This window comes from Channa argus, chromosome 1, assembly GCF_033026475.1.
Source record: "Channa argus isolate prfri chromosome 1, Channa argus male v1.0, whole genome shotgun sequence".
Classification (NCBI taxonomy): Eukaryota; Metazoa; Chordata; class Actinopteri; order Anabantiformes; family Channidae; genus Channa; species Channa argus.
In genome coordinates, this window is record NC_090197.1 from 24,542,157 (window position 1) to 24,556,953 (window position 14,797).

Below are 14,797 nucleotides of genomic sequence, written 5' to 3' on the forward strand. Positions count from 1 at the left end.
AGTCCAAAAAAACATTGTTTATATCTCATTAACTCCATTACTAACCATTCCATTTAGTTCAATAATGTTCTTTACTGTTCACAGATCATGGTTCAATGAGCATAGGTCACTCGTTTATTAAAAGATCATGTTAAAACTTTTTTAAAAAAGACCTACATATAAATTACAATAGTTTTATATGCAATTGATTTTTAAATTTTTTTTTGTTTATGGAGTGATGTTGATAAATTGAAATGAGACACCTTCTGTTCAGGGTCGAATTGACCTGTTTTAAAGTTAATCTAAAAAAAAATGTAAGTATTTTTTCACTTTGAAACTTCTCCTGCTTGGCTTATTTAGTGTAATCATATAAAATAAAAATGGTTCAGTTCACATATTTGTAACCCCTCCTACATGTTTCTATTACAAAGCTACTGTTCGGGTCAATTTGACCCGGCGACAAAATGGAAGCTAAAAACAGTCAAAGATCTACTATTTGTTTCTTTGCAACTATGAGACATAATACACCCCTGTCTCACACACACTCGTGCATTCTCTTGACCTCGTCTTTGAAGTGTGAGAATGCAGGTGTTGACTTTTGACAGGAACCTTCAAACTCTACCCACATTAAGTGGCCACTCAGATGTGTATTTGGGGATGAAGACCACTGATTTTAAACATTTTTTGATGTGAATGTCTTCAAAGACGAGGTCAAGAGAATGCATGTGTGTGTGTGTGAGACAGGTGTATTATGTCTCATGTTGCAAAGAAACAAATAGTAGATCTTTGACTGTTTTTAGCTTCCATTTTGTCGCCGGGTCAAATTGAGCCGAACAGTACCTTTGTAATATAAACATTTAGGGGGGGTTGCAAATATGTGAACTGAACCATTTTTATTTTATATGTTGACTACACTAAATAAGCCAAGCAGGAGAAGTTTCAAAGTGAAGATTAGATTGTTTAACTTTAAAACGGGTCAATTTGACCCTGAACATAACAGGAGGGTTAAATGTCTGAAGAAGCTGCACATAGTCACAGAACCTATTCACAATAAGGCACAAATATTACTTGCACTGGGGAAAAAGTCATGGTGTAAAATCTGCATATCACCAGGCAAATATTACTTCCTGAGCCTCAGTTTAGTTCCGCTTAATGAAAGTAATGTTAGAACAAGTCTCCAAAATGCTTCACAGATCTGTCAGCTGCAACACACTTTACATTTGTATGGAGTTTAATATGCAGAGACCTTAACGGTCATTAGTACTTCAGTCAGTCGTTAGAGATAGAAGGTAGTTTCAGTTCAGATATCTCTGAGTCTGGGGAGCTGCTGCCGCTTCGGTCGCTGTATGTGTCCCTGTGTCAAAGGGGAAATACAGCTGTGAGTCTGGTTGCTGGGGGGAGGGGGGGAAGTAGTTGTGTATAATTGGACTTACAATATTTAAGGTTTACCTTGGAGAAAGACGACATCCCTTCTGCAAATAGCTCTGCAGCTTCCCTGCAGCAGCCAGGAGCAATCCGAGATAGGGAGGCGATGGATTTATTGGGCGAGAAGTGAACTCAGGGTGGTACTGCACTCCAACAAAATATGGATGATCTGTAAATGGAGAATTGAGTCCCTAAAAATGAACTACTTTGAAGGTTGTTGATGAAAACAGAAATATTAACATTCATACTATGAAGATCATACCATCTAGCTCGATGACTTCCATTCTTTCCCCTTCCAAATCTTGCCCTACAAAGTGGAAACCCTTCTCTTCAAAGTAATTCTTCAGCTCAGGGTTGACCTGCAAAAAAGTTCAACTCTTTGAAATATCCACTCCACACCAATTAACATTCTGTTTCTCACTAACTGAGATGTTGCCTTACCTCAAAGCGATGTCTGTGCCTTTCATCCACGTACTCTGCATCTCCGTAAAGCTTTCCTGAAAAATGTAACAGGTGTGAACTTAGGTCCCATACAGCAACACGTCAACAACTGATTCAAAATGATGAAGTTAGTCTTACGCAAAACGCTGTTGTTACTCTTGAAAATGGTGCGTCTCTTCCCTAGCCTCATTGTGCCACCCATTTGCCCTGGGTTGTGTTCTGGCATGTCGATGACCTGCACAAGTTACAATGACAATCTGCCTTCAAGCAAATTCTCAGGTTAATTTTCAGCTAGGTCATTTCTGATTAACACTTACCACAGGATGCTTTGTTTCTGGGTCAAATTCAGTTGAGTTGGCATCTACATGTGAAACAGACATAAACCCAGTTCTATTAAAATGTATCTACTAGCCACAGCTACCAATCTTTAGGAAGATAAATACTAACACTAATGTAAGACATTGAGTTTTAATGAACTCTCAAATATTGTTTTAAAATTGTTAATTCACCTATGTGTAGCTCTAAATGTGGAAATTCACCTCTTGTAAAACATTTTCTGGGTATTGCAGTGTGTGAAATGCTTTGCAAACACAAGCTGTAGTGTATTTGTTATGTTATTATGCTACAATGACAAAGCACCAAACAATAAATCAATGCAGTTCTTAAATGTGTGCTGAAGGACTGAAGGTGATGCTTTCATTATGCAAGCTGTGTAGCTACTGTGTCAAGCCATGTACTGTGTAATAACAATTTTAAAGGTTCACTGCATGTTTGAATGTGCCAGATATCTCAATGGAGAAAAAAAAAAAACACTAAAACTTTTTTCCATCAACATAACATTAAATGGTCACTCCGCTAGTACTAACATTCATCCGAAATAAAAAGTTAATAATTTATCAAGTGGTAGGCAAACTTTTACACGAACATAATTTTAATTATTTTATTATTAACTTTTTGTATACACTCCATGACCCTTTTTGCTGCTTCTGATGATGAAAGAACAGTTGTACTAACTGCCCCGTTATTATGTTAGGTTTAGGGTTAGGTTTGCATCCCCTTACATTGAAGTGGCATCTAACTTTTGCACGTGACTATATACCTGAACACAAAGCTGAGTAAATACATAGTTGTACTCCACCTTTTACCAGAATCAACAATTGAACAGAAAACTTGTTTTGCAGCTTCAGAGAAAAGCAAGTTAAAAATTGTGAAAGGTGTCAAAATGTGTTTTCTTTAACACGTAAAACACACCACACCAGTTGAGTTCAGCCAGTTATTCTTACCTTTCCAGCCTAGAATGTTTCTGGCAAATTCACATACAGCCAACTGCATTCCAAGACATACACCTGCAAAACAGTACAATTACTGTTTTTTCATTATGACAGACATGTAAAAAGATTTTTCTATGAGATGGCAATGGCTAATCTGTACCTAGGAAAGGTTTTTTCTGTTTCCTGGCCCAGTTGATGGCATGAATCTTTCCTTCAGTTCCTCGGACGCCAAAACCTCCAGGAACCAAGATTCCACTGTGAGGATAGGAAATTTTTTTTAGTGCAACTACAGTTGTAATGTCCAGGCTGTAGTATTTGAACAAATGGGGTCACAGCACTCACTCTGCACTGCAGAGTTTCTGCCATGCTTCGTGGTATTTCACTGGTTCCTCTTGCAGAGTACTTGGCTCCAAATATGCAGAGTCTATGTACTGTAGAGAAGATACTGAGTGAGGTGAAGGCACAAGTACACAAAACTATTTAAAAAGAACCCCCCAGGAACTTGGATGTTTTAGTTTGGTCACTCATTTGATTGCTCATCAGCACAGTCAGCAGCTACAGCAACAGTTATGACATACAGCTCAAAATCCTTTTTAGTGCCTAACTTCTGCAGTTTGCATCAAAATCTGTGCTACTTTTTGGTTTCAAAATTCATTCACATCTGAACAGAAACATAAAATACAGACCTTTTAGATTTAATGTTACTTACACTGCATTATGTCTAACGCCTACTGTACATTAACATCCACAAATTCATGCAGGAATTATACAATTAATACATGTAATCAACCAGTGTGTGGTAATAACTTTGTGCACGCACCTTAACCTCCAATTTGTGACTAATTGCCAAGGCTGAATGTTCCAGTGCCTTGATAACAGAAGCATAGGAATCGGAAAACTTTGTGTACTTCCCGACCAGTGCTATAGAGCAGTGCTCTAGCAGTCTGTCCGACCTAGGTGGAACAGTGCACAATCTGAAATAAGACCTGCTTTGCAGTAACATAATCAAATCACAGTTTTCAAGAGCAGTTTTAGGCTCCACCTAGTTCACTGGCGATTAAAAAAATTTCAGACTTGCAATTCCTACTCGCCTGTCAGACATCTCCTTCCATTTAGTCAGCATTTTCCTGGGTCTGCTCTCTATAGGCATATTGAGTCTCCTGCTCATGTAGCTCACCACACCCTGATCCTCTAGCAGTAATGGGACTCTGTAGATGGATGACACATCGTGCACACAGATGACCTGAAACAAGAGAGGTCCGTGAGTACTGCTGAAATAATCACAACTCATTAAAGATCATTTAATGCATGTGCTTCACCATTATTGCAGTACCTGTTCAGGTTCTACATGGCAGAACATGGAGATCTTTTCTTTCACAGGGTTCTCCAGAACGGAAGAACAGCGACACATGATCTGTGGTAAAGGTGAGAGAAAACGTTAGTAATCTCCTTATTACAGCAACAAAACCGATAATTTCACAAAGCAAAAGACAAAGTGAGGACAAATAAGAATAAAGTCAAGACTCGGTTAGGACGTAATGATGTGGGTCATATGAAGAGCTGTGGCAACGGCAGTTTTATTTTCCAAATGTACCATTCAAAGTCTGACAGGATTTAAAGTAGCTAATTTTGCAATAGATGTTTAATGTTTCATATAAGCCTCTTAATAACAATACATATTATTTTGTGTGCAGAATAAACCAAATTAAAGAATTTAAACTGTAAAGGCTCTAGTCCAGTCATGAAATGCAACTATGTAAAGGCATTTAGTTAGTAAGAGCTGTACTTAAGTACAACCGTGAGGTACTCAAACTGGAGACTTCTTATTTTATTTTTACAATTCAGAGGGAAATAATGTATTTTATTTGTGAAAATAAGCCACCATCTCTACTAGCTGCAACAACAGCAGTGTTTACACAATATTGTATTACTGAGTATATTTTAAATAATATTTCATTCTTCCTAAGTACTTTCATAAGGACGAGTATTTGAGGCAGAGCGCAGCAGAGCGGGAAGAATGAGAGGGCTGGGAGGAGTGCAGTGTAGAATGAAGTATCATGCTAGATCTAACTCGAGTTGCATATTGTAGCTTATGTAGAAGATCTGAGATCTTCTTCCACCACAGCTAATTCTTCATAGGTAAATATTTGAATGTGCTATACGGGTAAGATTAAAAAATTTGGTGACTCTCAGTGGTAGACAGTTGACCATACCACCTTACAACTTCAACCAGGGTCATTTCATAGACGCTATATTAGACTACTTATTAGACTTTATTACTTTTTACAGAAACTTAATGTTGTCATATTTAAAATTGTGTTTATTTCTCATTTCTTATATCCATTCTCTTTTTTATTTATGCATATCTCAGTAACACCCTTTGACAACAATACAGTTTTTTCTGAAATACCTTTAATCTGAGAGAGGAAAAACAATAAAAAAAAAAATCTGACTTTATTTTAAATAATACAAAAAAGGCCAAACCAAACCCCTGAGTGACTACATTTTGTCAATTTAAATTACAAGAAACACTGAACTATTTCAACTATTAATATAATCCATTTCCCCCCCTAACAAATATGTCTGGGCCAATTTATTTAGTTATATTATTTAAAATATTTAAATCAAAAGCAAAGTTTGATTTTTATTTCTTTTAGTTTAAAAAATGTTTTTCTTTTGGTACTTTTGTCAGTTTCAAGTTATTTCAGAGAACATTTTGTGTAAGAGTATCAACAACTTCTTCCGTGTGTAGCATAGTATGAATTATTAATAACCTGTATTTAAAAAAAAACTGAAATTATAATATGATAAACATAAGAAAGATAAATGATTCTTAAATAAATGATGCAGAGGACAGAGAGTTCTTGTACGGCTGTTTCTATAAAGCCATCATCTACCAACTAGGAAGGGTTTTCTTAACCCTTTATGAATAATCCTTTCCAGACGTGAGGTATGTCACATTGCTGGCTTCACAAGGTCACATCCGATCATCACATAAGATTCATATATAGATGTAAAAGGTCACAGCAAGAAGGAACCAAACACAGTTAAAGAAAGTATTTAGAGAAGCATGAGTGAACTCACCAGATCTGGAGACAGGCCCAGTCCTCTCAGTTCTCTGACGCTGTTCTGTGTTGGTTTGGTCTTCTGCTCTCCTGTTGCACTGGGCTGGACACAGCAACAGACACTACATATGTTAAACAGACTGTGTGTACCCTCCCTGGTAGATCTGTTTTGATCAGTAAGGAAGGGAGATGGCATTTAGTTGGAAAATACATCCTTAACTCTTCTACAGCAAATGGAACACTCTTTAGTGATTTTGTTAGCTACAACAAAACATTTACAGAAGCTATTTCTTGTTCTTGAGAATTTATTTAATAACAAAAGTAAAGCCTCTTTTTCCCCAGCATAGTATTTCTAATTAGTTTTGTTATTCTGTAGTTTAAAGCAAAGCTTCATTCATTTTCGTGCATTTGTTCCAGATTGGTGTCTGTATGGGAATTGTTAAAAATAATGGCTATTAGATCTTTTCATTAATGATTAATCTCAAGACTTTTTAAACAGATCTTTTCATTTTTAAGACAATGAACTGACTATCCAAAACTTCCATATATATATATATATATATATATACACACACATATTTTTTATAAGCTGAAACCTGGGATTTTATTTTTTTGGTTTATTTTTTCAGGGACAATACAACTAACCATTGTTACATCAAGCAACTGATTTCATTTTTTGATTTAGCTTCAGATTAATAAATGCTACTAACTAATCTAAAGCCATTGTCTAGTTTGCTCTTCTGTTTAGAGACAGGATGACACATCATATATATAATACACAAAGGAGCACATTATACTTTATATCAACTGATAATATGTTGTCAACAGACGAGTGGCTAACGTTTCACAGAGCCTTCAGAGGCCACTCTTGTGAACATATGCTCAGTATCGTGTCTACTACTGTCAGATTTTTAAAACCTTTTCACATAAATATAAATTTTCCCTAGTGGTGCTTGTGACTATGTATTTATATTTTATTTATTAAAAATGTAAACATTAATATTTTTATTTGATGGTCTAAGCTGATTTGAAGCTAATTTTTATCTGCAGGGCTCATGGCAGGTCACGTCAAAAAACCAAAACCAAAACCAAAACAAAAACAATAACAAAACAACAGAACCCAAAGGACACAATGGCTAACGATCAATATAACAAGACACAACACATGATAAACAATCAGAAACAAACACAGCAGTGCAAAAAACAGCAATAAGCCACATCAGTAGCTAATACTGACCCAGGGATTTGGATGTTGCATTAGCAGATGAGTTTTTAATCAGTAACTCAACACTTTTTTAAATGCTGGAGAAGATTAGTAGTGTTACCTTGCTTAGACAGTTCCTTAGCCTGACACAATATTAAACATAAATATTTAATTTGATGCATTGTAGTTGTAGCTGTACAGTTAGCTTAAAGACTGGTTTGTGTCTGAAACTTTCATCATCTGCTTTCACTCACTTCCTCTTCAGGCAGATCTCTGCATGTGAAACCTGCAGGGACGCTCCTCTAAATATTGTAGCATTAAAAGTTTTAATCACAGACTTGCGATTTAAATTTAAATTTCCATATCAATTTAAAAATTATTGAACATTCAGGCCTAATTTCTCTTTTTAATTCACAAGACACAAATTTAAATATATTCTAAAATTGATGTGTCTTGAGTATTCAGCTGTGATGATACTGAATTGGTTTTCTTAATCCAGATTTTTTTTTTTACAAGGACACTAAAGGTTTAACTACCATTTCTCCAGCTTGTCCCTGACATTTTATGCAAAAAGACACATGGGATGAAAGTAATTTTGCAGTCAGCTCATTAACAACACCTGACACGTCTGCTCTCAGTTAAAACCAGACAGGCTTCAAGGCACTGCTGTCATACCTGTGGTATCAAACTGACGTGTATGTTACAAAAGTTCTCTCTCTTCACTTTAAACTGGAACTGCCTGAAGGCCTCGATGAAAGGCATGCTTTCGATGTCTCCAACAGTGCCTCCTAACTGGAAAAACATACAAATATTATCAGTGACAATGTCTTGACTAAGGAAATATACAACATAAAATAAAGTATGAACCACTAGCTGAAAATATGAATCCTTTCTAAATTTATATGTGGCTCAAATCCGCTCCACAGTTTACCTCTATTACGCAGACTTGAGGTTCTACATCGTCGTCATCAACTGGCACTTTGGCCTGTTTCACAACCCATTCCTGGATGGCATCCGTGATGTGTGGCACCACTGCAATGAAAGAAAGAAAGAACAGAATTTAAAAAAAACAAACAAACTAAAAAGCATGAGGAAAAAGACTCCAGGAGAATAATGGAGAATACTAGCGGCTTAAAACATGATGGTGTTTTTGACTGTCCAAACATGAAAAGGTTTGTTTACCCTGCACTGTCTTGCCCAGGTAGTCTCCCCTCCTCTCCTTGTTGATGACTGACTGATAGATCTTGCCAGTGGTCAGGTTGTTGTCTCTTGTCAGCCGGATGTCAAGGAAGCGTTCGTAGTTTCCTAGATCCAAGTCCACCTCACCCCCATCGTCCAGCACAAACACTTCGCCTAGACAAAGTGAGAGTGACACAGTTGTACCACATACACAACATGTCAACATTTACCTAAGAATATGTTAAATAGGAATGATCTTTTCCTCTGAAATACCATGCTCGTAGGGCGAAAATGTGCCTGCGTCTATGTTGATGTAAGGGTCAATTTTGATGGCAGTCACACGTAAGCCGCACGACTTGAGGATTGTTCCCACGCTGCTCGCAATGATGCCTTTGCCAATGCCTGAGATCACTCCTCCGGTTACCAGAACGTACTTCATCATTGTGCTTTAATGAGAGATGAGAGATTAAAACCAATCTGTAGAATATGCAAAGTATCATCCAGAAGACAACAGTCTACAATCACAATGCATTTCGCTTAAGGATAATTAGCTTTATTGACTTTACACTGTGTCTAACAGAGCTCAGCAAAGAAAAACTAACTTTTTAGGCACAAATGGTTCATCACAATTAAAGATTTTAATATAAGTATGAGTTTAGAAGTTGAAGCGGAGATTTTATTACAATTTGCTAATGTAACCATAATGTAATCACAACTTAATTACCTAGTTACATTTTACGGAGACAAACACAGATTTTCAGATACTGTGACTGTGGAGAGCTAAAATACTAATGAAGGTATTTATTGTGACATTAAACTGTATATTTGTCATGTGAAAACTTGTTAAATAACCAATATAGCACTGACTTTGCTGAAATTGCTCAAGCATTAAAGATACTTTAAAAATCACTTAAATTCCCTTTCAAGCCTTTGGCTGAATCTCAAAAGTTATTTAACTACACATTAACTGGTAAAAGCTAATTTGACACTAGCATGTAAGCTACCACACTGTTACTACTTGTACATTACTGGTGTATTAACTGATGCAGCACTAAAACCTCCCTTTATGCCTTTGTCTTAAGCGCATGAGACATGAGACATCAATACTCAAATGGCTGAGTGAGCATTAACAAGATGTTATCTGCTTTTATCAAGCTAAAATGGTGCTATCAGCACTTTTAGCCAAAAACTTGTGATGTGGTGGTGGGTTTACTGACTATCTCAGGGCAGCAGGATGCCCTTTTTACACACAGTGTGGAAAAGGACAGACCAAATAAAGTAAGCAACATAACAACACGCTTAATTGCTCGATTAACTGTCAAAAGAAAGCTTCCAAATTGAATAACTATATATTTGAAAGCTCTAAGCTTTAATGTTGCCCTTAACAAGTCTTACTGAACCGGGAACAGCACAGATGAGGCGCTCGGTCGATCAAAATAAACACGGCGCGCGTGGCAGGGAATTTCCGACCGCTTGAGGCGAAAATACAAGACAGCAAACCGCCCGCTTAAATTATGCCCGTATGCGCAATTCAACGGGAGCAATCTAAAGCCGCCAAGCGCTTTAGCTTTGCACGAACACTCTGAACGACACTTCATTTAAAAGGCACAGAACCATGTCCTCTTTTATGACATGCACTAGAAGCCGAGAAACATAAATATGTTTGTACTGTCGACTACTATCGGCCTGATACACTACCTTTAAAGCCAAAATGTTGCTAACAAGCGTTCCGTTTCTAGCTCCAGCAATCTACCTAACGTTAGCCAACTTGGATGTGACAACAAATCTAGACATTGCATTCAAAATAAAAGCGCGAGCAGCAATGTATTGCTTTTTACGGCGCAACCACTGCGTCACGTGTGTAGACAATCTATTACATTATTTTATATTCTCTTAAAGTTTAATAGACTAATGAAATCAATAACCACACATCTACATTCGCTCTGTAGTTTTTGTCGAATTTATTTTTGACCCATTTGCTACCGGAATTAATACTTGCTCATTGTGTCTGACTTATAACCTGACCGTGTTTGCTAGCTAGCCAACGCTCTTTCTTTTAACAGCATCAAATTTCAACTCACCAAAATAATCTTCAGCCAGAGCTGCTCTTCTAAACAGTTGATGAAACAACTCACAAAATATGTAGTTAGAGACGAAATTTCGATCCAAGGAACAACGTCTTTGATTCCTAAAGAGCCATGTATTTTCAAATTGCCTCTACACGTGTATGGACCACGATTCAGGGCTGCAGTACATCATTCATTACACTTCTTCCTTGCAACGTTGTGCTGCCTTCATGGACGCCTAGGAAACTACCGTTGCCCGACATGTAGCATATTTTCAGGACTCCTGTAATATCAGAAGCACTTGTATGTGGGTACAGTGCAGATAAAAGACATACATAGCACAATGAAAACATACTAAGATTACAGTTAAAGAGCTGAACATTAGAAATCTTTTTCCATGAAATACAGTTTCATGTTTGGTACACATCAGCACAAGAATTACAGATAAACACATAAGCTCCAAATAAGGAATACTTTATCATGGTCTAATGGGTAGTGTAATTTATAGCAATGCATTATATTTTATAAACTAATTATGTAACCTATTTGTACATAAATACCTTAATATGCAACATAACTCACATGTACAGCTGTTATAAATATGTTGTAGAATAAAAGTAAAATAGTTGTATTGGAAGAATAGCATAACACAGATCAACCTCAAGTGCAGAAGAAGAATCCTAGAACTGCATACATTCAAAACTTTACTCTTTTATTATAATAATTTATAATTATGTAAGCACTTAATAGTGAAAGTGAAGTACCTCAAAACTTCTTGACATTACCATATGTCAAGACAGATAGTTATTTTTTTATTGCCGCCTACATACATCTTGGCTATTACTGCAAATTCCTCGTTTTCCTGCTTGTGTTATTATCACTAGCCCCCGAAGGCAACACACATTCTATTTTGCAACCAGCAGGAGGAGCTCGTGTCTTACATTTAAAATCTCTTGCTGGGTTATTCTAATGTATAAACGACGTTTAGGCAGCTGATAATATATGTTTATGAAATATGTTTAGTTAAGCTTCACAAAGTGTACAAGGCATTTATCAACAATAGATTATTTTTGTTCACATCTCTTGTTTCATGTCGAAATGTCACAAATCTTCCCATATTTATCTTTGTGAAAATGACATGCGCTCTTTTTTTAACTAACAAAGAATAGCCAAGATAAATATAACATGAGCATAGAGTCATTGTCTCTAACAATGTATCATTGTGATTTCAATGATAGTGTAAGAGGTGTTTTCTTGTGGGCTTATAACACACAAATTCTTCTTTCCCTCCCTGACACAAAACAACACTTTCTGCTGCTCTGCTCCATATAATAAATGGCCACAGTCCAAAGTGGTTAGTTACAGTGTACTGTGGAAAGGTCAATGGTCCTGTGATGTTGATTGCATTGTATCATTCTCATTGCACTCAGCAAGAGATGAAGTCCAGGCAGGGAGCACTACACTCTCAATTTAGTCAAACTGTGACTCGTTCAGCTTAAAACAACAAGATGTCCACACACCAGCCTACTGTTGTTTAGATCATCTGCAACCTGGTTCAGTGGGCTCACTGTGTGGGTGAGCACTAGCACGGCAAATTAAAATAACAAAATGATGGAGTTAGTGACTGATGGCTGACTCACGTACAGATAACTGCAGAGCTAACTGATGCTTCTATGTAACACCCAAATCTCTACTTGTGAGCTTGAGCAGCCAGCTTTAGTCCGTGGAACACAGGAGGGGGGCTTAATCAGAGTTTTAATTCATTTTTGACCGGAGCTGTGATTGAATTAAACTCCCACAGAAGGGCTGGATCCTCTCCTCACCACAAGCCATTTCCTCCTATTAGGGATGTAACAGAAGCAGCAGGCAGGGAGACAGGTCAGTCTAAGATTGAAAGTCATTGGACTTCCTTCATTTGATGTAAACATATACTCTTACACACTCAGTGTTATCTGCTGTGGTCTGCTAATGTTTCAAAGGAGCTGAACTATTGTATGTTGTACTTTTTTAAAGAAGCAGCTCAAAATTCAAAACATACATTTCATTGTTTTTTTCTTACTGAGATTGATACCTCTGTTCAGACCAAATAAATACTACTCTTGTCGCTTGGCTGGTCCAATATTTAACTTCTGAATGTCACAGTCTTTTAAAATTACAGTAGTTCTAATTGGAAGTTGATCTATTTTTCATTTGATTCTATATTATTTTTAGAGTTTAGAAGATCTGTCTTATTTTATTTTGCTCCATTTATGTGTGCAGGGATCTCTGTCTCCACAACATTCAATTTGTATACAACAAAACTCTAACTGCAAAAACAATTTGTATTTTATGCAGTGGGCCCTAATGCAGTGCCTCTACCACACTTCTATGTGAATTGGTTCATTTTAGCTCCTGTCTTTTTAGGACCCCCACACTACAAGTCAACTCTGTTCTGATTGGTCAGCTTGTGGAAGTGTGCCGGTGGGTCAAGCAGAGCAGTGAGCCATAAGTGTAATATGAGTGCAGGGTGGGTACAATTTTCTGATTTGTGGGCATGCAGACCCAAAATGGAGGTTTGTTTATGGACTAAAGATGTTGGTACGTAAGACTGTCGGGAACATTTTGCGAGGTTGTAGAGAAAGTTGAGAGACTACAGAAACACAAGATCTTGTTTCTGTGTTACAGCCTATTCAAAAAATGTTATGCATCAGAATATAATTAACTTGTGATTATATTCCCTACACAAACATAATAGCAGTTACTGCTAGTTGCACAGCAGTGTGATTTTTAGGAGCTGGGGCTGCATCTGGAAAAGCACACAATACATGCTCACAAACATAGAAGCGTGAGGAACATGTGAAACATGTTTCCAGCTTGAATCTAGTAAAACAAAAGCACTTTAAAGAAACAAATTCGTGGCCATTTTCTATTCTGATGTCCAGTTTTTTTCTCTGACCATATGGGCCACAGACTGTCTAGGTTACACATTGTATATGGAGCGGGACAGCAAGACATGATTAGCTGAGCTTAAAATACAGACTGTTTAGGGAATAACAGTGTCTGTCAAAGGGACAAACTCAACTATTGTATTTATTTCATAATAGATTGTGGGATATTGACAGCTGAATTGGTGCAGAATCAGCAGTGATGTGGACATTGTATTGAAATTTTGTGGTGAAGATGGAACTGAGCTTGAAGGAGACTCCATCTTAGCAACACTCTTAATTTCCCAGTTAGTCTATGTTCCATTCCTGATTTCTGGTCATGAGCTTTTAAAGGTGAACAAATGGATAAGATCCTAAACACAAACAGCTGAAATGTTCTCACTGTTCTCTGAAATCTTGCCAGGCTCAATGTTAGAGATCAGATGGAGTTTGGAGTACACCTGCTGTTCCTTTACGCTGAAAGGAGCCAGTTAAGGCAGCTTGCACATCTTGTAAGACTTCCTCCTCGGCACCTTCCGTTTTAAGTGTTTTGGGCACATGCATCTGGCCGTTGATAAGCAGTTGATAAGTTGTGGTTGTGGTTGATGAACGATTTGCAGTTTCTCCTGGCCAAATTTACTTTACCAAGTGTACTTGGACAAGACAAACCTCTGTAGCAGTGCCATCATCTATGTGGAGCTGTCCAACCTTATTAGACCATGATGATCAATAAAGAATCTATCATTATTATTATTATTAAGGCTAAACCTTGCTTTAAATAGTTAGAAATTAATATCTCTGCACTGCTGCTAATACTGCTCAATGAGTCTGGGTCACATTAGCCGCTCTCTACATTAAGATATGTTGTCACTAAAAACAAACACACACACACACACTCACACACACACACACACACACACACACAGTCACCGTTGAAGGAGAAATACAGAAACACCACAGTAATGAGTGCTTTGCAGCAAATACAGAGACAGGAGTGATTGCATGACCATCTCACTAAGGGGGAGTTGGTTAGTATTCCAGAAAGGAACAACAGATAGCGATGTTTGGACGGATGGAAGAAAGGACACATACAAATACTAAAAGCTGATAGAGAGTGATTTCCTGTTCTAGCATGTGCTCAATAATGACAGTTTTATCAGCACCCTAAAATGAGTTTTTCCAGGGTGGGGGGAGCTTTAGTGCCTTCTTTAAAGGGGATGAGGTGACATCAATGTAAATCCATGTGTGAGATGGAGATGAAGTC

General features: G+C 37.3%; 1 protein-coding gene across 3 annotated transcripts; it reads right to left on the reverse strand.

Moving 5' to 3' along the window:
• Window positions 1-1,192: 1,192 nt before the first annotated feature.
• On the reverse strand, window positions 1,193-10,844 carry ctps1a (CTP synthase 1a). Of its 3 annotated transcripts, none has more exons than XM_067508826.1 (18): window positions 10,646-10,844; window positions 8,838-9,010; window positions 8,568-8,738; window positions 8,317-8,417; window positions 8,061-8,177; window positions 6,201-6,284; window positions 4,450-4,530; window positions 4,208-4,359; window positions 3,937-4,069; window positions 3,459-3,547; window positions 3,277-3,371; window positions 3,129-3,191; window positions 2,163-2,206; window positions 1,984-2,080; window positions 1,846-1,901; window positions 1,667-1,763; window positions 1,429-1,573; window positions 1,193-1,333 (listed from the first exon to the last, which is right to left on the reverse strand). In XM_067508826.1, the coding sequence occupies exons 2-18, from the start codon at window positions 9,004-9,006 to the stop codon at window positions 1,249-1,251; spliced, it is 1,779 nt and encodes a 592-aa protein (XP_067364927.1). In that variant the 5' UTR covers window positions 9,007-9,010; window positions 10,646-10,844; the 3' UTR covers window positions 1,193-1,248. The 3 variants fall into 3 exon arrangements, with proteins under 3 accessions (XP_067364927.1, XP_067364935.1, XP_067364918.1); XM_067508834.1 differs by lacking the exon at window positions 10,646-10,844 and adding an exon at window positions 10,263-10,366; XM_067508817.1 differs by lacking the exon at window positions 10,646-10,844 and adding an exon at window positions 9,960-9,981.
• Between the last annotated feature and the right edge of the window lie 3,953 nt (window positions 10,845-14,797).

Excerpts from the sequence above, each read along its gene's own strand:
- ctps1a (XM_067508826.1), bottom strand. The coding sequence starts at position 9,006 with ATGATGAAGTACGTTCTGGTAACCGGAGGAGTGATCTCAGGCATTGGC. Across the intron at positions 6,285-8,060 it reads ACGTCAGTTTGATACCACAG|CCCAGTGCAACAGGAGAGCA; the intron begins GTATGACAGCAG and ends TGCTGTGTCCAG. Across the intron at positions 4,360-4,449 it reads GCCATGTAGAACCTGAACAG|GTCATCTGTGTGCACGATGT; the intron begins GTACTGCAATAA and ends CTCTTGTTTCAG.